Source organism: Panthera leo, chromosome C1, assembly GCF_018350215.1.
Source record: "Panthera leo isolate Ple1 chromosome C1, P.leo_Ple1_pat1.1, whole genome shotgun sequence".
NCBI classification, from domain to species: Eukaryota; Metazoa; Chordata; class Mammalia; order Carnivora; family Felidae; genus Panthera; species Panthera leo.
In genome coordinates, this window is record NC_056686.1 from 142,322,150 (window position 1) to 142,349,835 (window position 27,686).

General features: G+C 37.4%; 2 protein-coding genes across 11 annotated transcripts in view; one reads left to right on the forward strand and one right to left on the reverse strand.

Moving 5' to 3' along the window:
* The window catches only part of PRPF40A (pre-mRNA processing factor 40 homolog A), a 53,342-nt gene extending 45,727 nt beyond the window's left edge, over positions 1-7,615 (reverse strand). For 3 of the 7 annotated variants that reach the window (XM_042948784.1, XM_042948783.1, XM_042948782.1), the window contains exons 1-2: positions 6,886-7,381; positions 5,465-5,596 (exon numbers count right to left, since the gene is read on the reverse strand). In XM_042948784.1, coding sequence (XP_042804718.1) covers positions 5,465-5,596; positions 6,886-7,161 — 408 coding nt within the window. In that variant the 5' untranslated portion in view covers positions 7,162-7,381. Of the gene's footprint in view, positions 1-4,014; positions 4,095-5,464; positions 5,597-6,885; positions 7,388-7,535 lie in introns of those variants that run through there. The other 4 variants (XM_042948788.1, XM_042948785.1, XM_042948781.1 and 1 more) reach the window with 4 other exon arrangements.
* ARL6IP6 (ADP ribosylation factor like GTPase 6 interacting protein 6) overlaps positions 7,607-27,686 on the forward strand; it is a 41,120-nt gene continuing 21,040 nt past the window's right edge. Inside the window, exons 1-3 of one of the 4 annotated variants that reach the window (XM_042948789.1) lie at positions 7,612-8,585; positions 10,167-10,217; positions 21,281-21,413. In XM_042948789.1, coding sequence (XP_042804723.1) covers positions 8,186-8,585; positions 10,167-10,217; positions 21,281-21,413 — 584 coding nt within the window. In that variant the 5' untranslated portion in view covers positions 7,612-8,185. Of the gene's footprint in view, positions 8,586-10,166; positions 10,218-21,280; positions 21,414-27,686 lie in introns of all 4 variants that reach the window. The other 3 variants (XM_042948792.1, XM_042948790.1, XM_042948791.1) reach the window with 3 other exon arrangements.

The following is a 27,686-nucleotide window of genomic DNA, read 5'->3' on the forward strand; positions in this document are numbered from 1 at the left end:
AAGATGAGAAAATCAAGCGTGTGAGGAATGCCTGTAAGTTTTCAGTACAGGATATATAGATTCATTTTAACATCACAGCCAGAAGACTTAAATGCTTATCGACTAAAAGTAATATGAAGGTATGGTAAAAGAAAGAATGAAAGATTAACAACTTCCATATGAGACAGTCATCTACTCATTCTTTCATAAACCTTCAACTTACCTCTATTATTTCTCTACATAAAAACCAAACATCCTAGTACAGAGTTATAGGACATATACACACAGCTACCAAATCTTTACCTAGTTATTGATATACAATTTCATGATTCTAAGTCATGTCACAGACCTTTCTAACAAACCCAATTAAAAGTCAACCTGTTAACCTGTTGAGATTTGTTCTCTTTCCTTTTTAATCCTGTTACTCAATGAATACATTTGTTGCACTCTACAATGCTTCATTCATGTCTGTTAATACTAATTTGGATGTTGCCTTTTCCTCCTAAAGACCAGACTAAATGAATAAACAGCCCCAATAATAGCATTTCTCACAAAATGCTAATTCCATGCAACATTAATTCCATGCAATGTGCTAGACAAAGCAAAATAAACACGTAACAGGGAGGTAAAGAAGGCTGGGGAGGTGGGGGAGCAGAAGATGGTAAAATAAAACCAAGAAACACTGAGAAAAATGGTTTCAGAAGGCTTCTGCAAGACTTCTCAACATCTTTAGAATACTGTGCCCTTGAATGTCAAAGGCAGAAGAGGGGTACAGTTCATTTTTTCCACACTTACAGTCTTTTTAGAGGTCTGCAAATATTCTCCATACTTACAAACACTACTCTAGCTAAGGGTTTTGAATAGGTAAGTTCATATTTAACTGAAATACTATCTAAAGAAAATAGTATCATTAGTAAATCCATCAAAATCTAACCACATACACACAGCCGAGAAGTTATACAAACACATTAGTTCTAGCTCAATCTATTTTTTTAAAAATATTACTTGCCTGGATAACGTAAATGCATATAGAAAGTTACTGAGATTCAACAATCATGAGCAAATAACTTAAAAAAAAAAAAAAAAGGCTTTCTGTCACTTACTAACATTCAATTCAATGGCATGGATTCTCTAAATACCCAAAAGTAAAGGTAATTCAAAACCAATAGGAACAAATCAATTGGTCAAATCAGCCAGAAAAACCTAAGACACCCAACACTATGGATTTCTCTGGAAGGCCTATATTCCAAATCATTTTCCCTTAGGGTATGGAAAAATTAACTTCTTAAAAAAACGATCAATAAAATCATACTGATAGAAATATATTTGCTTATAATTTAAAATAAAAGGAAATAAATATTTTTGCTTTATTCACCAAACAAAAATTATTTACTTCATTTTATCTTCCATTTTTATCAAATGAAAAAGCAACTGTAGAGAGGCATACACTAAGAAGTGGTAACAATGTAAAGTCACAAGTAACCACTGAAAATAGTCACATGTAACAACTACTATCTTCAAGGCCTATAATGTAGGAAAGAGTATGTTTTTGTTTCATTCATTCAACAAGTATTTTACTGAGCACCCATGCTGTGCCAAGAACTGTGCTCAGCACCTGTGGACTTCTTAAAAAGTAGAAAACACAGGTCCTGCCCTCTAAGAGCTTACAGTCTATTACTTGCTGGAAAGACAGAGCAATTAAACCATTAAACAAAACAAATCAAAACTAAATCCCCAAATAACCAAAATAGTAAGAGTTGTGGGCAGATTTCATAGGATTTTATTTTAATATTTTGAAGGGGAGGTGTATGCTGGACAAAGTTATTGCTGAGGATCTTTGAGAGAAAGCAGAACTTGAAATGGTAGAACTTAGGTAAGAGAAGTTCATGGTGGTAGTGAGCTGTGGGCAGGAGGGCATGAACACCATGAGCTCAGTCATGAACTGATTCAATCACCCAAGATATAAAAAGACCAGCCTGGTTTCAAATTAGGGAGTGTGAAGACATGCAGCTCAGAATCATGCACTGAACTGTACTATGGGAGAGTCTTGAAAGTTAAATTGTGAAATTTAGACATTATACAGGTACAGAAAAACACTGGAGGTTCTTGGGCAAGGAGACAACACGCTGAAATCTAAAAGAATTTAAGGGGGCAGCTTAAAGCAAAAACAAACAAAAAACAAAACAAAAAAGCAACAACAAAAACAAAAAAATCCTAAAAGTTAAGAGCATCTTGGGCATGAGAGTGTAACTGCTTGGGTCCAGATGGCAGCAGGAATGGACTCAAGATCTGTTAAAGCCTGTCTTACTCAATTTAAGGACAAGAAAATCAAACTCATTTGTAAAAAGCAATGATTCATTTATCAATTTATTGAATAGAGCCCAAAAAGTAATGAATAATTAGAATTAGGGAGGCACTACTAAAAGTATTGTTACTTCCACATCAACCCATAATATCTCATACATATCACCTACTCTTCTTATCAAATGATCTGAATTGAACCATAGGTTGTTAGAGCTGAAAAAGTTTAGTCTTTTACTCTACTTTTCTCATTAAAAGAAAAATAAAAAATTAAAAAAAGAAAAAAAGAGCCAGCTTGAAGGACTTTCAGTGAAGGCAAAATCACCTGTGATAAAGGAAGGACTTGCATGTCCTTTGTGTACAAAGAACAATAAAAATTAGATGTGAAAACATTTTAAAAGCAAAACATTACTTACTATATAAGTAGAAGATGGCCTCACATATAATCACATCTTAAGGCAAATCTCTACTGCAAATTTTTGAGTACTGCCAGCAAGCAGGGAAATTATTTATAATGGTTTTTTTAACCAGTGATAAACCATTATTTAATTTCCATATTATTTAAAGGTTACACAACTTTCAAGGTCCCTTCCAGCTGTTAAGATTCTATAATCCTGTAAAAGCAGAAGAACAACCTTCCCACATGAAGTTAACATACAGTAAGAGGCAAATTTAACCTATACAACAGATAACTGATACAAACTTGAAAGAAATGCACTTTTTAGTACTAATAGATTCAGCCTGAATTCTAAAAGGGGCACTGTACGTTATCTCCTGAATAAAAACAAATAAAAAAACTCTTTAAGAAAACCATAATACTCCTTTAACCTGTAACTTGATGCATCAAAAAAATTACGACTTCTGGCTCCGTAGGTGGGTATTCTGTCCAGTCAGCATACTATTTTACAAACAAGTTTTAAAATTTCACGTCATGTTCACTAACATTCCAAAGACCAGAATCATTTAGCAAGTAAGACTGGCACCAATTTTCATCTTCAGCTGGTCCCAGAATGAGGTATTAATGTGAACTAGGCAATATACATGAAGGTTCCATAACCTTCAGTCCCAAAGTCTAAATCTGTAAATTGACTTTTTAAAATTGAATGGCAGAACCCTACCAACTTTGTGTCACCACACTGAACTACATAGGCACCCTACTGTTTCTCATTATCTTCTGACCATTAATATCTCTAAGTGGGAAGACAGAAGAGATGATATGCAGAAAAAAGATCAATTTTGCTAATTAGCAACTTTTATCTTTAAGGTAGTTGCTTACAGGGCTTTAAATTAGATTTCTAGATTACTTGAGAATTTAAATTATCCATGCCCTCCTAGTCTGTTACCAAAGCTCAAATAAGAATTAGTTTTACTAATTTGGGTCCCATATAAGTTAGATATTAAGAAGAAAAAAAGAAACAATCTAATTTTAAGGAAAAACAATGGAGTTTCTTTTGGGACCCTCAGAGCTGGACTCTTAAGTCATCCATTCATTCATGATCCTAACAAGAGCCAAATAGCAAGTAACCTTACTAGGAAGATGGTCACTGATACAGCTAAAGAGAAAGGGCCATAAAGCAAACTGTGACCAGCTTATGTCAATGAGATACACAAAAGTACTTAAAAAAATAAATAAAATCTGCATTTTACTAGAAATGACTAGCTGGTGTCTTGGTCTGGTAGTGCAATAGCACCATTACAGCAAGGGTAAGCAGGTCAATCCCTTGCAAAACTTACCTTGATTGGCCCAATGGAAACAGAAGGCCCCAGAAAAGAGAGAAGCATCTGGCAGTAGCAAATTGTTTTATTTTATCTTTCTGTGGAAAGAAACTAATTTTAAATAAGAACCAGAGCATTTAAAGAATAAATATTTTTTAAAGCTCATTATCTAGTTAGAGCAGCTCTACTAAGAAAACCAGAAGAGCTCCTTGCTGCTTAGAGATGGAGAGAAACAGAAGAGGAATCAGAATTGTTTCTCCATCACCTAAGGGAGTTTTAAATCTTGTGTTATTCTAGAATCACAGAATAAATGGTTCTTTTATTAAAAAAACAAACAAACAAAAATCCTCCCAGCAGAATTTTGGGGGCCTGGTGTCTTTGAGTAAAAATTTTTATACAAACTTAAGGGCTATATTCCAAATAAAGAAGAAAGCCACTTGACATTAAGCCCTTCTACTCCTAAGGTTAAGTTAAAAAGAGAAAGACACAGAGCAAACTCCTTTCTCCACTATAATTTCACCAATAAATTAAAATATCAAGGCTCAAGTGATTATCAGCATAAACAGTATTAATTAGCAGAAAGACCATACCTAATTGGCTTTCCAAAATATTTTATCAACCTAAATTTTTGATGATTTATAGATACTAAAATGGAAAGAACTCAACCAACAAAGAATATATGTATCACAGAACCTGACAGGGGGCATAAAATTATTCATGGTAACTGAACCTGTTACCTTTCTTGGATGCTTCTCTAGGAACTCAGTTCTACTGAATTCACTGAGTCAGCATTAAAACCTTTTGATCCAAATCACTCCCACAAAATATCCGTTTACAATTTATACTGGAAATGAAAGGGACAGCTCAAAAGCAGGAGTGCAGAAGCAATAAGCATTTAAAACAAAACAAAACAAAACAGTGTAAGTGGAAAATGAACCACCTATTTGGCACTGTCCTAATGAAGAATTAGAGTAGAACCTTCCTATTCTATTCCCAACACGGGCGCGCGCACGCACACACACACACACAGAAGAGAATGCTATTTCAGGAATCAACTTTATTCTAAGCCAAGACCTAAACAATTGTGTTTTTTTAGACTCTATGCATTTACGTGGTCCACGGACATAAATTATGTTGACCTATAATATTCACTACTCAAGCATTAACTTCAATTGACATAATAGGAAAAAGGAAGTTATTAAATTAAAAAGACTACATATACAGCTACTTAATAAAAGAACTGAATTTTGTTGTTGGTAGAAAATAAATCTTTTATACAGAAGGCTTCTCCTTACATTCAAAATTTGATTAGTGTCATCACTCAACATTTGACTTATTTGACATTATTTTGGCATAAGCTAATCCTTAAACAGCTGCAAGTATTCACCCGGATTTTGAAATCTTGACACAATGATACCACAGGCAAAAATAAACAAATAAATACAAAATAAAACAAAAACATTCTTACTTGTCCCATTGGCGGCCCTCCCATAGGGGGCATCATTTGCGGCATCATTCCATGAGGTACAGGAGGCATATTGGCTCTCTGACCCATAGGGTGCATTCCCATTGGGGCATAATGCATGCCAGGGTGCCCCATCTGAAAAATAGGGACAATTTAAAAATTAGCAAGTAACAATAAATGCTTCTCAAAAATCTGATTTCAACAAATTGGTTATGTGCAGCGGCATATTAGGCCAATGTGTAATTCAATTACTGGATTAACTTACACTTTCTTCAACAAACAAAATGCACTATACATACCGGTACTTATAAAGAACTTGAAACTAAACAAATTACAGAACAAAATGGAAAGAATTAAAATAAATACCGGACAGCTAAAGCACAGGTTTTCTCTTTTCTTTCTCTTTTTTTCTTTTTTTTTTTTTTTTAAAAGCACACTGCTTACTAGCTGGCTTGCTAAACTCAGGGAACACACATGTGAAAGCCAATTTAAAAACTGTTATGGGTGAAAAACCACAACTTTGTTATAGTTCACACAGATAGAAGATAGCTAAGTTATGTCAGAACACTAATTATCCTTAAATTTATTTTTAAGTTGATCTTAAATTTTGAAGTGAGAATCTACCAAATTAACTAAGGTAAGAGCTGGTCTTACCAAAAAAGAACACATTACGTGTACCCATGGGCACTTAACTCCTAACATATAAACATATTATTTCCTAACACAATCTTTAACACAAGTAGAATTACTTCTGCCAAAAAAAATTTTTTTTTCCAAAGACTAAGGTCTGTCATTCACAGACCCTAAAGACAACCAACCAATACATCCATTTTAATTCGCTTTTAAAAGACAACTATTTCTTTACCTGTGTGCCCATTGTTCCGGGTCTTAAAAACAGGTAGTTATCCCCTGCCAATTTTCCCAGCTGTACCCCCTGCAGACACCACTACTATTGGTGAAAGCAGATTTTACCAGCCGCTTTTAAAATCTACAACATCAAGTCTCCGCCTCCCCCTTCCTGCTACCGCCGGCCTACCTCTCCAAGAGGCTCACCGCGCCCAAGGCCCAGCACCTCCACCGCGCATCTGTCTAGGCCAAGCCCAATGGGAACTTCCAGGGACCCACATCCTTCCCTTTGTGCATCCCCGCTCTCCAATTCTCTTCCTCGTTACATATCCCACCATCTCGAGCTCTTCCTCCGTCCGCTCTTATCTTCTTCTCCTTCTGGAAAAAGCTTCCTGCCTCTCTGACTCCGTTTTTCATTGTGCCGCTTTCCCCCTGCTCCACCGATCCCTTACCGAGGGCCGTCTCCTCAGGAAGCCGTCAGCAGAGACCCAAGAGCTGGAGCAGAGGCTTGAGCCGGACAATCTCCGCTCCCCGTCCCCGGGACCCCGCGAAGGAGGATGGTTCTCCATTTCACTCACCATGAGGCCTCCACGCTCAGCTCCCGTCCCCGGCCTCATCGTCGGGCTCAGACTGCTCCGCCGGCGGCCACTGCCGCTACACATACCAACAAGAAGCGATCTGAGTGGCTGGCGCCCGCTGGGGCCAAAGGTTAAAGGCTGCCCTGCGCTACGGGGCGGGATCAGCGGGGCCAATAAGCTGACAGGCTTCCCCGCTGTCCAATCAGAGTGCGCTGTCGACACGCAGCTCTTCGGCGATTCGCCCCCAGCCTCAGCCTCACTTGGCGTCGCCTGCATGGAGGGGGGGGAGGGGGACGGAGGAAGTTTCTGCGCCTCCTCTGGGAAAACTCCACCAACTTTCCCCGGGGAAGAGAAGACAACCTTGTCCCAGCTTCCCGAGCTTAGACCGCCTCACCCCGTAGGGGGTGGGGCAGTGGGGGCCTGCCACCTTCACCCACTCCGCCCGAGTTACGTACGCCCCACAAACCTGAGGCTGCCCGCGGTGGGGTGGGGTGGGGTGGGGTGGGGGTGGGGTAAGCAGCTTCTAGCGTTAGCGGTGGCCGGGGCCGGACGCGCGCGGGGGCGCGCGCGGTGCTCGAGGCGGAGGGGAGGGGGCGGGAAGAGGAGAGGAGGGGGGGCTCCTTAGAAGAAGGTTAAAACTCCGTACGCACCAGCAGCTGAGCCCACTCCGGGGTGGAGGGGGCGGGAGGGAGGCGTGTCGAGCAGCGTGGAGGGAAGTTGTGATAGGGGCGGGGAGAACAATGCAAAAGAAAAAGAGGGAAGGGCAGTCAGGACGAGGGGAGAGCGTTTGGGCGGTGAGCTGCCGTTAAAGAGGGAAGCCAGAGAAGAGTAGGTGCTTACGGCGGAAGAAGGGAGAAAGCAAATCGGTTCGGAAATGTGAATCAGAAAGGTATGGGAGGGCGCTAGGACCGAGCGTCGAGAAGATGCAGCTTTGGGGGCTGCCGGGGCGCGCGGTTGCCTAGAGGTGACGCGACGGTGGCGGAGGTCTCTGGCCGGGACGAAGCACTGCAGGGAGAGGAGACTTGGCTACCCTCAGCCTCGGGTCGCCTCTCCCTGTGCGCTTCCCCGCTTCCCTTCCTTCCTACTAGCCGGGGATCGTGCTCTGGCCCCGGGGCACCCATCCTTTCCTTAGGCTCCACAGCACCTTCTCCGCCCCGTTGCGCACTCCCGGACACCCCTGCGCATCAGTGCCAGGTGGTGGAGGCTGTGGGGGGGCCTGGCCCCTGATTGGCTGCTGCGAGCGCGGGGCGGGGCGGGTGGTAGTCTCTCGACGTCCGCTGGTCCCCTCGTCTTTCCCGCCATGTCGTTTGTAGAGAGCGGGCGGCGCTCCGCTCCTCTGCGCCGAAGACTCGGCACCCCTGTTCCGTTTGCCCGGCCGGCTTTTACCGCCTTCACTCAGGGGGACAGTTGGGGTGAAGGTGAAGGGGACGAGGAGGACGGATGCGACCAAGTGGCCCGCGACCTGCGGGCGGAGTTTTCAGCCGGGGCGTCGTCGGAGCCTAGAAAGAGCTCGCTACTCCAGCGGGACAGGGACGGGTCGCCGGTTCTGCCCGATAAGCGCAATGGCATTTTCTCAACGGTTGCGGGCGGACGAGCCCAGGCCCGGCGGTGGCCTGTCCAGATCCTCTCAATTCTCTGTTCGCTGCTGTTCGCCATCCTCCTCGCCTTCCTCCTCGCCATCGCCTACTTGATCGTAAAAGGTACTGAAGCTCGGCCTTGAAAGTCTCTCCAGAGTGAAGTTGAGCCTGTCTGTGGCTCTTGCCTTCCATCTCTCTCCTCCCCATCAGAGGCCAGCAGTCGGGTAGCGGCTTTCACCCAGAGTCCTCATTGGCACCTTTCTTTGCTCTTCCTCTGTTTTTTTCTTAAGGGTGGAGGACCTTGATCCAAGCTTAGGAGACCCGTTATAAGGAGGGGCCTTGATTAAATGGGTACTCTGGAATAAACAGTGGAGTCAGTGAACACTTGGGGTGAAATGTTGGCAAAAGTAAGCAGTATGTAGGACAGTAATCCTCAAAAGACGGTAAGAAGTGTGCGACTAAAATAGGCTAAATATGTTCAAAGACTTGGTTTAATCGACAAATGGTTCAAGGTGTGCTAAACACTGATTCTTTTGTACGCTCACCGAATTCCTGAAAGACCAGGATTTCCGTCCCACAGCCTAACGTTCTACCTTTGTAGATAATTAGCTCTCTTGATTTTGTGTTAGGTCTTCAATCGAGTGTAAAGTTCCTATAGGAGCTAGATAATTTATTATTTTTCTGGTTATTAGTTTTATTTTCCTTTGTCTGAAGTTTAAATACAGGGCTGATCGTAATAGAAAGATGTGCCATGAAAGATTTTTCAAAATTTATACAGTTGTATTATATGGCTGGAATATTTTATATTACAGTGGAAAGAATCAGACCAAAGTTTAAATCTCAGTTCTCACTGTGTGTGACTTTGGCCAAGGTATAGACACAGAAAAGTTAGTTAAAACAAAAACACTTGAGTTCTCTGAGAACTTTAGTTCTGAGAAGCACCCAACACGGTGTCACTCAAGTATTAGTTTTACTTCACTCAACAGAACTATATCGGCTTAACTCCAGTTGTAATTTTTCGTCATTGCTTCCAAGCCCTTATTGGGCTGCAGGTGGCATCTAACAACGTATGCTTGATTTTCATACACAAGACAGACGGGCAAGTTAACACGAACCTCTGTACAATGGTATTGGGTGTAAACTGTCAACATTAAATATGTGGTTGCCAGTGTTTCATTCCTCTTTCACTCCTCCTCTCTTTTTTTCACTGTAACTCGGAGAGTTTTGTACGTTATTTCTCTTATGCCGTGAGAGCTTCCCTTTATGTTATAAAGTCGCAAAACCTGCTAAGTCGAGTCCATTGTGGAAGACATTGAGTTGTGCTTATTTTTGAGAGTGGAAGAAAGGAACCTGATATGCGTGTAATTTTTGTTACATAGAATATTTTCAGGGGCATCTGGCTGGCTCATTTGAAAGAGCATGACCTCGAGGTTGTGAGTTCAAGCCCCACATTGGGTGTAGAGATTACTTAAATACGTAAACTTTAAAAAAAAAATATTTTCACAGTAACACTAAAGTTGACTCAAATACCTTATTTGCTGACTGAAGGTAACGTAGCTAGTAAATGAAATCAGAACTTAGGCCCAGTTGATTATGACTCCAGAGCATTTTCCACAACTCCACAATATCTTTCCAGCCTTTGAGCTATTGTTCAAGTTGTAAAATCATCTTTTTTATGCAAGCCCCTTTTTTTGTATTTTACAGAGTTACATGCTGAAAATTTGAAGACTGAAGACGTAGACACTGGGCTACTAGGTATAGACTTAACTGTCACTTAATTTGCTTTTGACGTCATTTTTATTTTTTCAGATCGTGTTTATACAAAATTTTAGATAAAATGCTTGATGTATTCCCTTGTGTGGTTCAGTGTTAATTTTTTATTTGCGTTTGTGTGTGGCAGATTTTGTTAGATTTTCTTTTTATGTATGTTTGGTGTGTGTATACACTACCCACACTAGGAATACAATTTGAACATAACTGTATGTGATGAAGATCCAGAGACTATTTAACATTTTCTAATTTCCTTCTGGAAGAGTCTCCCTATATACCTCTTCCCAGGAATTAAAAACAAACTTATAAACTAAGCAAAAATGACACCATAAGCAGACCTCAGGAGAAAGTTAAATTCAAATCTCCATTATAAGCAACTTGTTTTTTAAAAAAACGTAGAAAGCATTGGGCATATGTGTACAGGTTAGTGATGACGAAGAGACTTGAGTTTCTGTGTAATGTCTGTAGAATCCTATAGGATACAGATTACTAATGAAAATTTTGAGGGTTATTTATCTTGTATTTATTTCTTTATGCCAAAACAATTTTGAAATGTTCAGAACTTTAACTTTTTAGTGTATTTTTTTCCTGTTTGCTGTAATTTATTTGATCACTCTGAATTGGACCAAAAAAGTGGTTGAGATCCTATCCTGCATGTTACCTCCCTCCCAGTTTTAGCTAAACTAATGTGTCTTCAAGACTAATGCCCTCACAAGGATACAAAATAGAGTCTGCCTGATTTTGCAGAAGGGGAAACCTTTATCTTCAAATTATAGAAACAAATTAGTTGCTAGATGTCCCATGAAAACTTGTCTATGGTCTTTTCAACTTCTTGCATGAGAAGATGTACTTTCTCATGACTCATTTTATCAATGTATGTTGTTACACTGTTTCATGTCTAAAAACAGCCAAGATTGTAAGGATTTTTGTAGCATTTATTGACCTATCAACTCAATACATAGAATCTCAGTTTAAATTCTCAGTTTAAAAATTGACAAGATTTCATGGGGTAATTGGGTGACTCAGTCAGTTAAGCGTCCGACTTCAGTTCAGGGCATGATCTTACAGTTCATGAGTTCGAGCCCTGCTTTGGGCATGTGCTGAGTGCTCAGAGCCTGGAGCTTGCTTCGGATTCTATGTCTTTCTCTCTGCCCCTTCCCCCCACTTGTGCTCGGTCTCTCAAAATAAATGAAAAAAAAAATTTTAAGTTGACAAGATTTCATTCACATTTATGAAAAGCATAGGTGGCACTTGTCATCTGAAGGAATGGCTTGTTCAGTATCAAAAGGATATAATAGGGCTTTGTCATTGCCCTACTTTTCCACTTCCAGTTAGTTTGGTATTGCTTTTAGATGTGCCTGATAGATATATAATAATTGTGACAGCATATATGAAGATCATTAAGTCTTTACTAATGCCATGAATACATTTTGGAGATTCAGGAACAATCTCAGGAATGAGGGGAGAAACTGCTGTATCTTTTTTTTTTTTTTTAATGTTTGTTTATTTTTGAGAGAGAGAGAGACCGGCACGAGCGGAGGAGGGGCAGAGAGAGAAGGAGACACAGAATCTGAAGCAGGCTCCAGGTTGTGTCAGCACAGAGCCTAAAGCGGGGCTTGAACTCAGGAAACGTGAGATCATTACCACAGTGGAAGTCAGACGTTTAACCCACCGAGCCACCAGGCGCTCCTACAAATTTTTTTTTTTATTTCAATTTAGGCCTAGTCTGAGATTGGCATAGATTGGCATAGATCTGCTCATTAAGAGCAGATTTAGCAGCAGTTCTCCTGTTAGTATGTGTAATAATCACCTAGACTTTTGTTTTAAAAAGTGCCTCTAGATTTTGTTTCAGCTCCAGGTGGAGGCTGAGAATCTTCATTTTTAACAGGTGATTTTGCTGTACCAACCATTAGAGAAATACTTTTGCAGGGCGAGAATCTCACTTTTTTAAATTGTGGTTTTTTGTTTTTGTTTTTTTTTTTAAAGATTGTATTTTTTTTTTTTTTTTTTAATATTTTTTTTTTTAACGTTTTTTATTTATTTTTGGGACAGAGAGAGACAGAGCATGAATGGGGGAGGGGCAGAGAGAGAGGGAGACACAGAATCGGAAACAGGCTCCAGGCTCCGAGCCATCAGCCCAGAGCCTGACGCGGGGCTCGAACTCACAGACTGCGAGATCGTGAGATCGTGACCTGGCTGAAGTCGGTCGCTTAACCGACTGCGCCACCCAGGCGCCCCTAAAGATTGTATTTTTAAGTAATCTCTATACTCGATATGGGCCCAGATTTACCACCCTAAGGTCAAGAGTCGCATGCTCTACCAGCTGAACCAGCCAGGTGCCTCTAAAAGTATACTTAAGAGCGGTTAAAAGGGTTAAAAGTCCTTGCAAGTTGTCTAGTGACAGTAATAAATAATACATATGCGCACACGCCTCTTAAGAAACCTGACTTTGAATGATCTAAGACACTGCCATTCTCTTGCTATCTTTGTCTGAAAGAAATCTTCATGGGAAACCCTGTTTATAATTTAAATATAAAAAGGTTCATGATAAGCATGATGTCTGGGCATTTGGGGGGTTAATTTATCCTAATAGCTAGTAGGATTAGGGAGGGTATCATTGTTTGTCTTTATTGGTGAGGTATTCCAGCCAGGGAGGTATGATTGCCAATATCACCTGGTTTTAGGACTCATCTCCCTGATCTTCCCTAGGTGGCATTCGAAGGGCTTTCCTTTTGTATAATTGTCCTCTACACCATCTCCTACTATAAGCCTGTTTTTCAGGGAGATTAATAAAACTTAAGTTTACTTAGTTAAATCACATTCTAGTCCTTCCTCCTGAAGGTTATTCTCAGGCCAAATTGATTGCACTAATATACAACATATGAGTTGTTTCATTTTTGTACATTGGCTTTTGTATCTCACATTTTCCAAGTTTTATCACTCTTCACACACTTAGTTCTATTTCCAATTTTTGCATTTTTTTTCATAGTCTTACTGTAGGGTGTGATAAAAGGACCTTTTATTTGAGGCAAATCTGAAGTAAGTACATAAGTAAAACAGAAGGATTTGCCTTTACCAGAAAATGCTTAATCTTTTTTTTTTTTTTTTTTTTGTTACATTTGTTTATTTTGGGAGAGAGAGGAGAAGAAGCAGTGCGGAGCCCAGCATGGGGCTTGAGCTCACAAAATGTGAGATCATGACCTGAGCTGAAATCAAGATTAGGATGCTTAACTGAGCCACCCGGAAGCCCCAGAGTAGTACTTTTTTTTTTTTTTTTTTTTTTTTTTTTAGGACTAGTACTTTTAATATACATGCTGTAAGTAGTTCTGTCCAGGAATTATAATCAACTTCATGGAGTTCCTTCAGTTTGAAAAGCTTCTGATCTTTTGTGCCTGTCATTCTTTGACATCTATTTAATAGTTAACGTTAAGTCCCTCTTGTGGCTAAGACCAAATTCCTAGCATATTGCAGTATCAAGGGCTATTCTTGTTTTTGAGCCGCTCATTTAGTTCTGTTTTATGATTGAGATGTTTCTAGCTTCTGAACATTTCCGGAGATGACTGACATAATAAATTCAATCAAGGATGAAGCCAATTCATTTGAAGAGTATCATTTATTCTGCAGAGTGATGAAGTGAGACTCTGCCATCATAATTTCATGATACAGAACATTACAAAATGGTAAAAATTTCTAAGGGAAATGGTGTGTTGGGTGACCCATTCTCTTAGAAAGGCACAAATTGAAAACAACTCACTCAGTTTCTTCCTTACAGTGAAAAATGATTGAAACTGTGAACTTGAACTTTTTTTTAGTGAATGTATGAACCTTGTAATTTGAGGCCACTGTGTATTAAGGATATGATATATTGCTATCTGCAACCGTGTGGGGCAAATTGGCAAATATGTTATCCTCTTCTGTGGCAGTTTTTGTAAAATTGTGTGTGTTGCTTACTTATATTAATTAAAGAATGATCACTAAAGTAACAGAGAGAAAAATGAAAGCCCAAAATGACTAGAAGGATACAACCAAAATTTTAGATAATTTACCTGGGTTTTGGAATTATAGGTTCTATTTTCTTTCTTTCTTTCTTTCTTTCTTTCTTTCTTTCTTTCTTTCTTTCTTTCTTTAATTCTCTATTCAGTAATGAATGACTGTAACTCTCAAGAAAAACTGTGTTTAAGAGAAGCATAAATATAAGTTTAGGAAATAACACATTGAGCATTAATAAAAATACTATTGAACTTTTACAGTATGCCAAAACTTTAATTTTTTAGATGTGTTATTTCACCTAGTATTACCGACTGTCCTGCATTCATCAATATAAATATCTTCTCAACCAAAATTCACGACAGTGTATATTAGAATTTTTATGTTACGAGATAGTGTAGGCACAATAGCAAGGCAGAAACAGTATGAATTATTAGGGGGATTATCATTGTGCAGCTAACTTATTAGTCATAAAAATCATTACAGGTCTCCCTAATACCTAGAAGCAGTAATGACAAGGAGACACTGGGACTTCTAAATCTCAAGAAATTGATCTGGGGGGATGTTTCTTAGGCTAATGAAGTCAAACTTTAGCTGGCATCAGAATCAGCTGAAAGACTTGTTAAAACTCATTTATTGGGCTTTACCTGTTCTAGAGTTTCTGATTTGGTAGGTGTGGGAATGGAGCCCACGAATTTGCATTTTTTTTAAGTTCATTTTTATTTATTTTGAAAGAGAGAATGGAGAAGGGACAGAGACAGAGAGAATCCCAAGCAGGCTCCAGCACAGAGCCTGATGTGGGGGCATGAACTCAAAAACTGTGGGATCATGCTCTGAGCCAAAGTCAGACACTTAACTGAGCCACCCAGGTGCCTCGAAGTTGCATTTTTAATAATTTTCTAGGTGATATTTATGCTGCTGGTTCATGAGAGCCACTGGTTTAATGTTTCCCAAACCAGCCTTATCAACAACAAAACCCTGCAGATTTTCTTTTTTTGAACTTAAAAGATTTCAAAATCTGCAGATTTTTTAAATTTACAAGATCCTTATCTACTCAAAGTTGAAGTCACTTAATTGGCTGCATACTTTAATGTTTAATATAACATCAGGGCCCCATTTTTCTAGTTTCATGAGCAGTTCTATTTGTAAAGATTGATATTTTGTGACTTTAGTTCTTTCTTGGGGCATCTTCAGAGACTAAAGGGAAAATTGAGTTAAATTTTTTGATAGAATAAAGGTTATTTAACCTTGAAGTTACCATATTGGTCTTTTGGATCCTTTTATTAATCTAAGGTACATTATGAAATTTTTGTGATCTTTTCTATATCTCAATTTTGCTCTTTCATTATATTAGGAATAATCTTAATAGCACTTAGCAGTTACTTTTTAACTTTGCTAAAAATAAATTACGATGGACTCCTCTAGAACAGACAGTGGCCTGCAGACCAATCTGACCTACCTGTTTTTTGTAAATTAATTTTGTTATAGCCTAGCTTTGTCCTTTCCTTTATATATTGTCTGTGGCTGTTTTCATGTTACAATAGCAGAGTTTAGTAGTTGTAACAGACCTTACAGCAAGTAAAACTCAAGATACTATTCTGACTCTTTTCAAAAAAATATAGTATTCTTATTCACTTAGTCATTCAACAGAAAGGGCTTCAGGCAAAAATACAAACCGTCCTCTTTGCTAAATGATGTATTTTATTTTTCGTATTTTGTGATATTTGTCTGCCCTTATTTCATAGTGTTTGTAAATGGACAAATGCTGAAGGCAGCTATGTATAAAAAGTGATTGGAAAGAAATTTTAAAAATTCACTGGGTTGATGATTCAAATTGTTTATAATTCTAAAAATGGAAATGTTTTGCAAATTATGGAGCAAAGTAGATGGTTGGCCTCTCTTTGCCATGTGTTTTGTGTTTTGGTGATGCACGTGCAAAAAGAAAAAGCAAAACTAATGATAAGCTGAAACCACTTAAAGGTGTAGCTGAAGTCTGGAATCAGTATTTATAAGATAATTATGTTCCAGATTCATGCATGAAATTAGTAATCAGTTACTTGCACTTAAGAGTATATGGCCATTTCTAGGGTGTATCTTTTTAAAACCAAGGAAATTCAGAATGAAACTTTGGATTTGTTGTATTTATATTTTATTAAAATTTCTAACAAAGTTTTTTCATGGTCTTTTTAGTCTTCTGTAAATTGTTCATCAAATGACTTAAAATAAGGAAAGAAAGAAAAAAAAGACAAGGGAAAGGGTATTTTGGACCTTAGATGATAGTAATAACTATTTTGCCTATTATACTAAAGATTATATGCTTCCAAGAGTAATACAGGCTTAACAAGATATGACAAGTTAGTTATATAAAGATGAGTGGTCAATCCGTGGGGTTGCATTGTACTTTTCCCACTGCTTTTGTGTATGTTTGAAATTGTCCATGATAAAGAAGTTTTCTAAAAATTTCCCATGTGAATTGGATGATTTAACATGGTTGGAAACTACAGATGTTACTTATTTTTCAAGTTTTGGTCACTTCATCCTTCAGAATGTTTCCTTCCACTTTCCTTGCCTTTTTCAGCAAGAATGGGAGTGAAATTGCTACATGCTGAGCTGCAGGGGCAGTTGGGTAGAGACCTTTATCAGGTGGCACTGGAAGGGGAGGAAAGAATGCTTTCATCTGCTCCTGTATTTGGAAATAATAAGTTTGAAGATCAAAGGCTATCTGGCTTTCTGTCTTAACATGCAGAGACACACGTTGGTTAAGGGATTTGAAGACTTGAGCTATCGGTAGACTGTGTTGAATTTTAGAGAAAATACTAAATTATTTAAAATGTTTTCGCCCTCCTAAGTTAGAAAACTATAGAATCTGATAAAGTTGCAAAACTTTGCTTAACATTTAAAAATAGTTGATTAATTTTAGGCATGAGTACATCTAAGGTTTTATTAGTAACCAGCTATAGTTTTTACAACTTTTAAAATTACCTAAATACTAATTTTAATTTTTAATTTCATAAGTTATAGAAATAATATAGTCTCACTTGGAAAGAAATTCCAACAATTAAAGCAAAGATTCCCACTAATGTACTTGTATATTTTTTCAGATCTTTTTCTATTCATTTATATGTGTAGGATCATTCAAAATGTGGTTTTGTCATTGTCATAGAAAGAACATAATTGCAATCATGCAGCTTTATTAAAATGTCTTGGAGATTAATCTGTATCTTTATATATAGTTCTGCCTCATTCTTTTTTGTTACTGCACTGTAGCATTTCATAGTATACAATTTTATCTAAAATTTTCAAATTGTCGGAAGCTCTGAAATAGGACTTGGACATTATCAGCATGCTGTGACGTTTACTCATTCATTGTTTGCTTATGGCACAAATAAGTTTTTATGAAGAATGTACTTGCATAACAGTGTTTTAATAAATTTTTCCCAATATCGGATCATGGGAGGTGTTTTGTTTGTTTGTTTTTCTAGTTGTTTCTGTTTACATTATAATGTGCAAACTATTGCCTTCACGTATCTGATTTCATAAAGCTTCTGAAAGTCACCTCATCCCTGTAAGCCTGAAAGTGCTAAATAAAATATTTAAAACATACAATAATCTTTCTTTGTTGGCAGCTTTTATAGAAATACAGAACTGCCAGCATATTTTTAGAGTAGTAACTGCACTTTGACGCCAAAATCATTTATTTTAAAAAGTGAGCCAAAACAAAATATACCATGAGATAAGTGAATATAAAACTCCAGCAAAAAGATGGGGATAGGAATTTTCCACCTACCCCCATCTTTGCTTTAGGTAAAAACATTGAAGCCCAGACGTTTCAATTGGTGGAAAGATGAATTTCCATCAACTGATGAAAATTGAACTATAGATAAGAACAAAGGATGTATGTATTTATTTAAAGGCCTATATCCTTTGATACACCAGTTCTTTGGAAATTTGTTGCAGATATCCTTGTATAACTGTACAGTTTAAGGATATTACTTGCAACATAGTTTTTAATAGTGGAATAATAAAAATATATAATAGAACTGTAGCTATATATACTGATATGAAAGGTCTCCAACATTGTTATGTGAGAAGAGCAAAGTGCAGGACAGCTTTTCTGGTGAGAATCCTATTTGTGGAAAATGGAATCTACATGTATTGTATATTGTACATAACTAGCTCCATATATATATTTACATTACCTAGAAAACTATAACTTAGAAAATATGCACAACTTAGCTGATTGCTTTTAGGAGTAGAATTGGTGAATTGAGGTAGGAAGACTCTAACTTAGTTTTTATATGCTTTTGTACTTTTTAAAAATTATGTTAACTTTAGGTAAAATGGGTTTAACATAACATTAGTTGTCAAGTTTTTAGCATGAGGGGTTCTGGAGGAAGGGACTTGCTGCAGATTTAGTTGTGTAGTTACCAACTTGTGTGGATTTTCTGCTTGTTCATAAACAAATTGAGTCATTTTCTGAAGTATAAGCACTTGTAGACCATAATATTGCAATGTACTTTTTTAGGCATATCATTATGAATTGGCTTTTGTCAGTGATGTAACTCTTGATTCGTTCAAAGTGAATATAAAGTAAAACTACGCAAGGTGAGGTAAGCACTTAGGTTGTAGAAAGTGGTCAGTTTTGAAAATTGAAGAATATTCTTATATTAATTTTGACGAGTGTTCTATTTCACTTGAGTGAAAAGGCTTGATGGGCTTTAGAGAGCCTCACATTTTATTACTTTTTTACCTGTTATTTTGTGTCTTTCTCACATTTTTTAGATATTTAGAAGTTTCCATTATTCTACAACAGTCCCCAGATAGTTGAATTTTCATAATTACTGTCTTTGTTCTGCAGACTTTATTTATTATAAGATGTTAAACTTAGTGTAAACCTGTCAGTTGTTTTATCCCCTTTAGCAGTATTCATCTAAATAATAACAAATAATAGCTATTTGGCAGAATAACCATCCTTAAGTTGTAGCTGTGTGTACAGCTATAAGTAATCTTATAATTTTTATTTTGGTCTTCTATCTCACTGGGTTGGCAGGAACATTGTACCTCAGTCTTTGCTAAGGTTCTGTCTACCCAGTCCTAGGTTCAGTTAAGGTTCTAAAGTCTGACACTGTGCCAGGACATTGGGGTGGGATGCAATCTAGTCCTCAAAGCATTTGCTCAAATGAGTTACTGCGGAAGCATCTTGCTTTCTGGTCAGGATGGCCTTTCAGATGTAGCACTTTTTTTTTTTTTTTTTTAATCTTTTTATTTATTTTTGAGAGAGAAAGTGAGTGCGAGCGGAGGAGGAACAGAGAGAGAGGGAGACACAGAATCTGAAGCAGGCTCCAGGCTGTGTTCTGTCAGCACAGAGCCCAACACCGGGCTCTAACTCGGAAACCTCCAGTTCATGACCTGAGCCGAAGTCGGACAGTTAACCAACTGAGCCACCCAGGTGCTCCTCAGATGTAGCACTTTTGTAGCCACATGACCATCTGCTGTTTCTGTGCCCCACTTAGGAGAGAGACATCTGCAGGCTTGGCTCTGGATCCATCTGCCAAGCTGCTGTATATAGCTACAATCCCTCTGTGGTGGTGTGTGGCCTCCTCTCCTGGCTCTGCCAGGAAGTGCCAGCAGTACTGTCCCCTGTCCGTACACGCACACACACCACTTTCTTCAAACCAGGAGAGTCTTCCTAACCTGTGCATAAAGCCCTCGCTCTCTTTCTCCCCGTTCTACACAAAGGTTTTGTCTATACCCGATCAACTCATCTTTGCGGTCTATTCAAGACATTTTGTGTTTGTCTACCCTCTTATATTTATCCTCCTTGTTCCCTGAATCATTTTGCAACATAAAAACCAAAGAGATACTGAGGCTGTTTCTCTTTGTCACATCTTTCTGTGGCAGTGAACACACAGTTCCTTATCTCCTTAAAAGGGGGTAAAGGAAAGGGAACTAGTGAGAAGAGATTAAGGTTAATCTTTCAAAAATACTTTGCCACAGTATTTCTTAATACTTCATTTCTCTGAGTTTGTCTTTTAGCAGTTTTATCGGACTGTTAACCGGACTTCGTATGGTTTATAAACAGTCCAGTGCACGTATTTCTTAACCGCTTCTTGCCAAAAGGCATCTTGGTTGTGCATTTTGTGCAGCCAGGAAATTGGTAGTTCATATATCATTCTCAACCATAGTCTTCACAGCCTTTCCTCCCTCCCTATACTACCTCAGTAGGTACAGCCCGGGACACACAATCAGTAGTGGTAGCTTAATAAACTCTCTTAAGGAGGCAGTTTGAGTATGTATCTAAAAACCTTCAAATTAATTTATTCCCTCTACTGTTGCTTTGTTCATTGCCCCCATTCTTCCAGTTCTCAACCTTTTCCCCCTTCCTTGAGTCGAAGATAATACCATGCTTTTGACTTAAGAATTCTTTGAGAAAATCTTCCAGTCTTCCCCTCTGAAAATAAAATTTAGGATCCCAACTCATTTGTAAATTGTGAGTTAACTTTTGTCCATATACTGAGAAAATTGAATCAGCTTAGGTTAATAATGTTTATAGGAAAGGTATCAAGAGTATACACTTTAAAATTCTTATGTCAAAAGTGCATAGTATGGAAAGAAAGGAAACACTTATTGCAGGTAATAAAAGATAGCAAGCTGTGATTCATAGAGCTAAATGAAAAATGTCAAGACATTTTAACAGTGAAGTATTTTAACTATTTCTGTAGTCCAATTTTGTAAAACTGAAGATATATTAAGTTGAATTTGTACTCTTTTCCACATATTAAATGATAATTGAAATATCAAACTATTAAATTATTTACATTTTAATTATTTTATATTTTATTCAATTATAATTTAAATATTGAATGATATGACTTCTAATTGTGCTTTAGTATTTTACACTTTACATGGTTTAGCTTGTACTAAGCTCAAGTCTCTTGTATCACCTACACGCAATTCAGAAGTTCAGAAATACACATGATCTTCTGAACATGAAGATACTGGTTTAATTTAAATTGCTTTGCTGTTAATAATTAAAGTTTTCTTCCTCTTTTCCCATTAAGGATTCTGGACTCTACTTATAATCTCTCTATCTGCCGGATTCTCCTGTTGTAGCTTTTCTTGGACAGTGACTTATTTTGACTCTTTTGAACCAGGAATGTTTCCTCCTACTCCTCTTTCACCTGCCAGGTTCAAGTAAGTATTCCTGCTTCTTTTTTAACCCATTCCAACCCTGTTGAAATGCTAAAATATATAGAAGCAAGAGGATGCTTATTTGTAAGATAACATGTTGAGTTCCCAGTCTCTATAAAATATAAATGACTTTAAAGTTTCCAGATTGGTTCAGCCTTTAAATAAATGGAGACTCTTTTAAACTCCTTACCTAGATAATGCAGTGGTTTTTTAAAAAATGAAATTCAAGAGTTGATCTATGAAGTAAGAAATTTTGATGGATGTTTGTCCTCTCGGGCTAGAATCATTTAAACAGTTTATGAAAGCTAAATTTATATCAGCATAGTTAGAGTTTTACTAGATGCATCTATAAATGGTCAGATTTTTATCAACTTAAGTTGGATTGGACTTTTCCCCAGATTTCAGTTTTCTGTAATAATTACCAAGCGTTTATGGCACCCAATTTAAATGTCTAGATCAGATTAAGTGCATTTCATAGTGAAGCAATATTAGATTTCTTTGGTCTGTGTTTTCTGTAGTTCAAAGACTTTCACAAAATTCAGTTCTAACCTAGTTTTAATCTAGTTGATTTATGTCAAGAAAGCTCGGGTATTAAATACTATAAATTTCCAATATGAGTTTCTAAGACGTCTAGTGTATTCTACAGACTGAGGGGTTGGGGAAAAGGTGAAGAGTAGAAGATAAACTCTGGTTTAAAATTCATGTGTTATCAGAGTATTATGGTTGTTATTGTTGCTATTATAACTACCCGCACCAGTTTACCTTATGGACAGTTTCTAGAGATCAAATAAAATGTATTTGAGAGACTCTGTAAATAGGAAGTTTTATACTAATGATATTTATTTATTAAATGCTTATTTTAGAGAGAGAGACTGAGAGAACGTGAGTGGGGGAGGGACAGAGAGAGAAGGGGACAGAGGATCCAAGCTCTGTGCTGAGAGCACACAGCCCAGCATGGGGCTCAGACTCACACACCATAAGATCATGACCTGAGCTGAAGTCAGATGCTTAACTGACTAAGCTTCCTGCCCCTACTAATGATATTTATTAGTAATTGTTATTACCAGCTTTCTTTATTAGTAAGCTCATATTTTTCTGTATTATAAATCTGTCTTTAAAACTTGTGGCTTTACTTCAGATGAAATTTGTTTGTGTATCTTAAATGTCTTAATAAATCCCTATCTGTACATGAAACATAAATCATACTTGGCAATACATTTTGTATGTGTGTGTTCAAAGTGGATAATGAGTAATAATTGAATAAGTTGTTCCTAATAGTGCAATGCCATCCCATAGTTTACGTGACTACCATTCATTTGCAAAGTTTATTTTCCTGTGTGATACTGTGTTCAGTTCAAATTCATATTCTTGAGGCTTGATGACATTAATTACTTGGTAATAAGAGGTATGCATCTAATGTCAGCAATATAATGAGACTCCTTTTATAAGCCACCAAAAAAACATCTTATTTTTGCCTTTTATTTCTTTATATCACACTTCCCTCAGGATTTTCAGCCTTATATTTGTAGCTATTTAGTAGATCTTGTAGCCTGGATATCAGAAAACACCTTGCACTTAAAATTACTTACACTCTAGCTTGTCTTAAAGACATCACTCCATCCAGTTATCAAGGCTTGAAACCCATATTCACTGTATTTATTTATCCTTTGCCAAGTCTAGCCATTCCTGTTTTTTGAAATGTTACTGGAATACTTTGTCTTTGCACCCTCAGTGTTTTTGCCCTTTTTAAGGCCTTAGCCTGTGCACTTCACTCCTTGGTCTCCTCTACTCCAAACTTTCACTCTTCATATTCGTCCTGTATTTTGTTACCTCTGTAAAAACAGATCTCTGTCGCAGCTCTTCCCTTGCTTAAAAGTCTTCAGTGACTTTCCCATTGCCTTCAAAATGATGTCCAACTCCCAAGTACAGCATAACAGTCTGTCCTCAAATGATCCTTCCTTACTTTTCCAACTTTATCTTCAGCTATTTCTCCAGTGCACCCTTTTCTATAGCCATATATCAGATTACCCTGGCATTCCCTGAATAAACTGTACTTTTGAGATGCCATGACTTTACTCTTACGGTTTTCTCTTCCTGAAATACTGTTTTCCCTCACAGATTCTCTTTTACCCATACAAGAATTCACAGGCCTCATAGATAGAAGCTTTTGGAGTTACAGAAAAGCATTTCAGTGTTCTCTGAAATACCTGGAATGCTCAGAGCATTTAGTTTCTTAAAAAGTATCTTTGCTTTTTTTATTAAACTAGAACCAGTAACAATGGACCTCAGTTTTCAGTGTTATTAGTCATTCAATTTTAATATGAGATAGTGCCAGATTAGAGACTTAGATGGTATGTTTGTTAACACAGTCCTAAAAACCACAGTTTTGAAATATACATTGTATGTACATATGTATATATTTAAATTCCTTTCCACATGTATGTTAGGTAATTTTATATATGCTAAATCAGCTATTAAATATATCAAGACCATGGTGAAAATGTAATTTAATATTATCACGTGTTGATACAGATAAGGCATATAATAAATTTAGTGATAGGGGATTGCATATTAACAGAAACCACATACCAAAAAATGCATATAATTCAATGATAATTGGTGAAACGGGGTTTTATAGTGAAAACCCTGCCCTCTAGTGCTTGTGGAAAATAATGCAATTACTGTGCTTCAGAAATGTCAGAATAAGTTTATTCTCTGTGTCACCAGTAGAGTGAGAACTTGTACAGGGAAACAACTTTTCTCCTTTGAGAAAGTTTAAATCTTCAGACTCTATTTTCTTAGAAATCAGAGTAATGTATTTCATTAATTTGCAATATCAGACTTTTATACAAATATATTTGTAACAGGCTCTGTATTCTTTTATAACTTAAGCAATGATGTTAATATAAATATTTTTCGTGATTATATGAAAGTACAAGTCCTTAGTTGAAAATTCAAAGACAAAGGCCCCCCAGAGGCCCCGCCTCCTAATTCCATCACATTGGGGGCTAAAGTTTGTAACATAAATGGAGAAGAGAATGTGGATGGGGGTACAAACATAGTCCATAGCACATATAATTTAGAAATTTTCACTTTTACATAAGCACAAGACCTTTAGGAAATAAAAGATAAAGAATTTTGCAAGGGATATTTTTAGACAGGTATTTAATAGACTTCAAAAGGCATATTTTAAAATAATGCCTTTATTTATTTTTTTAAGTTTATTTTCAGAGAGAGAGGGGGAGAGAGAATCCCAAGCAGGCTCCGAGCCGTGAGTGCAGAGCCTGAGGCGAGGCTCAATCCCATGAACTGTGAGATCATGACCTAAGCCAAAATCAAGAATTGGATGCTTAACTGACTGAGCCACCCAGGCGTCGCTCAAAAGGCATATTTTGAGGGGTGCCTGGGTGGCTCAGTCCATTGAACGCCCAACTTCAGCTCAGGTCATGATCTCACGGTTCGTGGGTTCAAGCCCCGCGTCAGGCTCTGTGCTGACAGCTCAGAGCCTGGAGCCTGCTTTGGATGCTGTGTCTTGCTCTCCCTCTGCCTCTCCCCCACTCATGCTCGCTCTCTCTGTCTCTCAAAATTGAATAAATGTTAAAAAAAAATTTATTTTGAAGGCATATTTTGAAGAAAGATTGTTATACTGACTTTGCAAACTTTGCTGAGTTAAAAGGTATACTGCAATGTTAACACACACAGAGTTGTTTATTAGAAAACGATCATTTTCTTTGTGTATTTGGAACAATTATACTTTTAAATTATTTTCTTCTGAAAATATGTTACTATGTTAAATAATGAGGCAGTAAGTTTAGATTCTTTGAAGTATCTATATAGGCTTTCCCCACTTCTTGCTACTTTATAATTAATTTTTACTGTTCTATGCTACTTAATCAACATCTCCAGTTCACTTCACATTAGTTTTCATCATTCATTCATTCAGTTTGCTCAGTGGTTTCCAACCAGGCAAATATGACAGTGTGTATGTAAACAGTATTTCATATGTGATTATCCAATTTAATTACAGTTTGTAGGAGTTAATGCATCTAGGTATGTGACCTACCCATGCAAAGATACTGCATTTATTTGAGTTCTCCTGATTGGAAAGGAAGTTAGATATGGATAGATGTGCCTTAAAGCTGCAATTTTCCTAACAGTGAATGCATGTTCTAGGATTGCTAGGGAAATAATAAAGATTATGAGGGAACCAAGTCCCTGCTAAGCCACCCTTAGGTATTATCATTAGTTCAGGCACTTCATTTTTTAACAGATGAAGAAATTGAGGCCTGGGGAATTTAAGCAAGTTGCACAAAGTCAAATAATTTGCATGTAACATAGCTAACGCCTGACTCTATGTTTAGTGTTCTTTGCCATACTAGCTAAGCCCACCTACTTTGAATTATGAAATGAATCAAAAGGAGGTAATTCACTAATTGAAACAGCTTCATCTTATTGACAGTTGAAGCACTCATTGGAGCTTTTGCTTTGTGGCAGTTTTGCCCATGTGATACAGCCAAATCCAATCAAAACCTGTTCTTAACTTCTCACTGTCTTTGTTCTCCATTGTTTTTTCTTTAGTGACCAGTGTTTTCCACTTTAGACTACTCTGCACATTTCACATTACCTGTGCCCCATCTAGTGGTGCAATGATATAGCTGCAGGTTTATAGTTATTCAGCATGCTAAAAATAAAAACCATTTAATTAATTGTTGGGGCACCTGGGTAGCTCAGTTGAGCGTCAGACTTTGGCTCAGGTCATAATCTTGTGGTTGATGAGAGTTTGAGCCTCACATTGGGCTCTGGGATGACAGCTCAGAGCATGGAGCCTGCATCAGATTCTATGTCTCCCTTTCTCTCTGTGCCTTTCCAGGTCACGCCCCGTGTGTGTGTGTGTGTCTGTCTGTCTCTCTCAAAAATAAATAAACATTAAAAAAAATTAAAAATAAAACATTTAATTATTAAAATGTCCCACCTAGGATAGAAATGTTACTATATAGTCTAGAAATAAATTTAGAGGAAAAATGATAATGTAAGTGATGGATTTAACAAACAACACAGTGTAGAAAGCTTATTGGTTTTGTAATTATGAAATAAAATATTTGATAACAGTAATATGAAAAATAGTGAAAAAAGTCATTAAATTTGTACTACAGTAATTTAGTTAAGAGTCAGGGGTCAAGGGCCAACATTCTTTTTTTTTTTAACTTTATTTATTTATTTTAAGAGAGCCTGAGTGCTAGTGGGGGAGGGGCAGAGAGAGAGAGAGGGAGAGAGAATTCCAAGCCAGCTATGCACTATCAGCATGAAGCCCAGTGTGTGGCTTGAACCCATGAACTGCAAGATCATGACCTGAGCCAAAACCAAGAACCAGATGTTTAACCATCTGAACCACCCAGGTACCACTGAAAGGCCAACATTCTTTTTTTTTTTTTTTTTCCAATGTGTATTTATTTATTTTGAGAGTGAGCACCTTTTGTGTAAGCAGGGGAGGGGCAGAGAAAGAGGGAGAGAGAGAATCCCAAGCAAGCCCTGCACTGTCAGCATGGAATGGGCCAACATTCTTAAGTTAAAAGTGTTACTTCATTGCAGTCAATAGTGTTAATTAACAAAAATCTTATTGTTGGCATGAAAAAATGCACAGATAAAAATTAAAATTTAACAGCATGTGACTGTAACTTACAAGCCAACAAGTTAAACTTTGTAGGGATAGGATTATTATTTTGTGGTAGAAATACCCACAGAGACTTATTTTCAAGGAGAAAAAAAATCAATACGTATGTGTAAAGTTATTAAGGATGGGCTAACTGTGTTATAGAAATCAAATATTACTGGAAATTTCTAACCTCATGATGGTCAAAGGTAGTATGAAGTAAGATTTCTGGTGAATTGGCTAGCTGAGTCCAAAGTCTGGATTATTGAATCTCTTGTTGAGAACCTGCTTTTAAGTAATTTTTCTTCTTGTTGAGAAATATTGTGTAAATAACATTTTATGCATTCACAACATTGTAGATTTTGGAGAAAGTATCAGTTCTTCATAAATCTATATCATCTTGAATCTTATAAGTGAAGATGAGTCTTTGTGAGGATAGAATGAATTGGTTGTAATTATGGCTTATTTGATGTGGGGTTCATGGTCAAAAAGTAGGGACACTTTGAATTATTGGTATTATGTAATGATTTCTAAGAATGTGCCAGCAAAAAGAGTAGTGTCTTTTCTCTAAAGCTGCTTTAAATATCATCTTAGAATTTGGCATTATTTCATAGTTAATATACAAA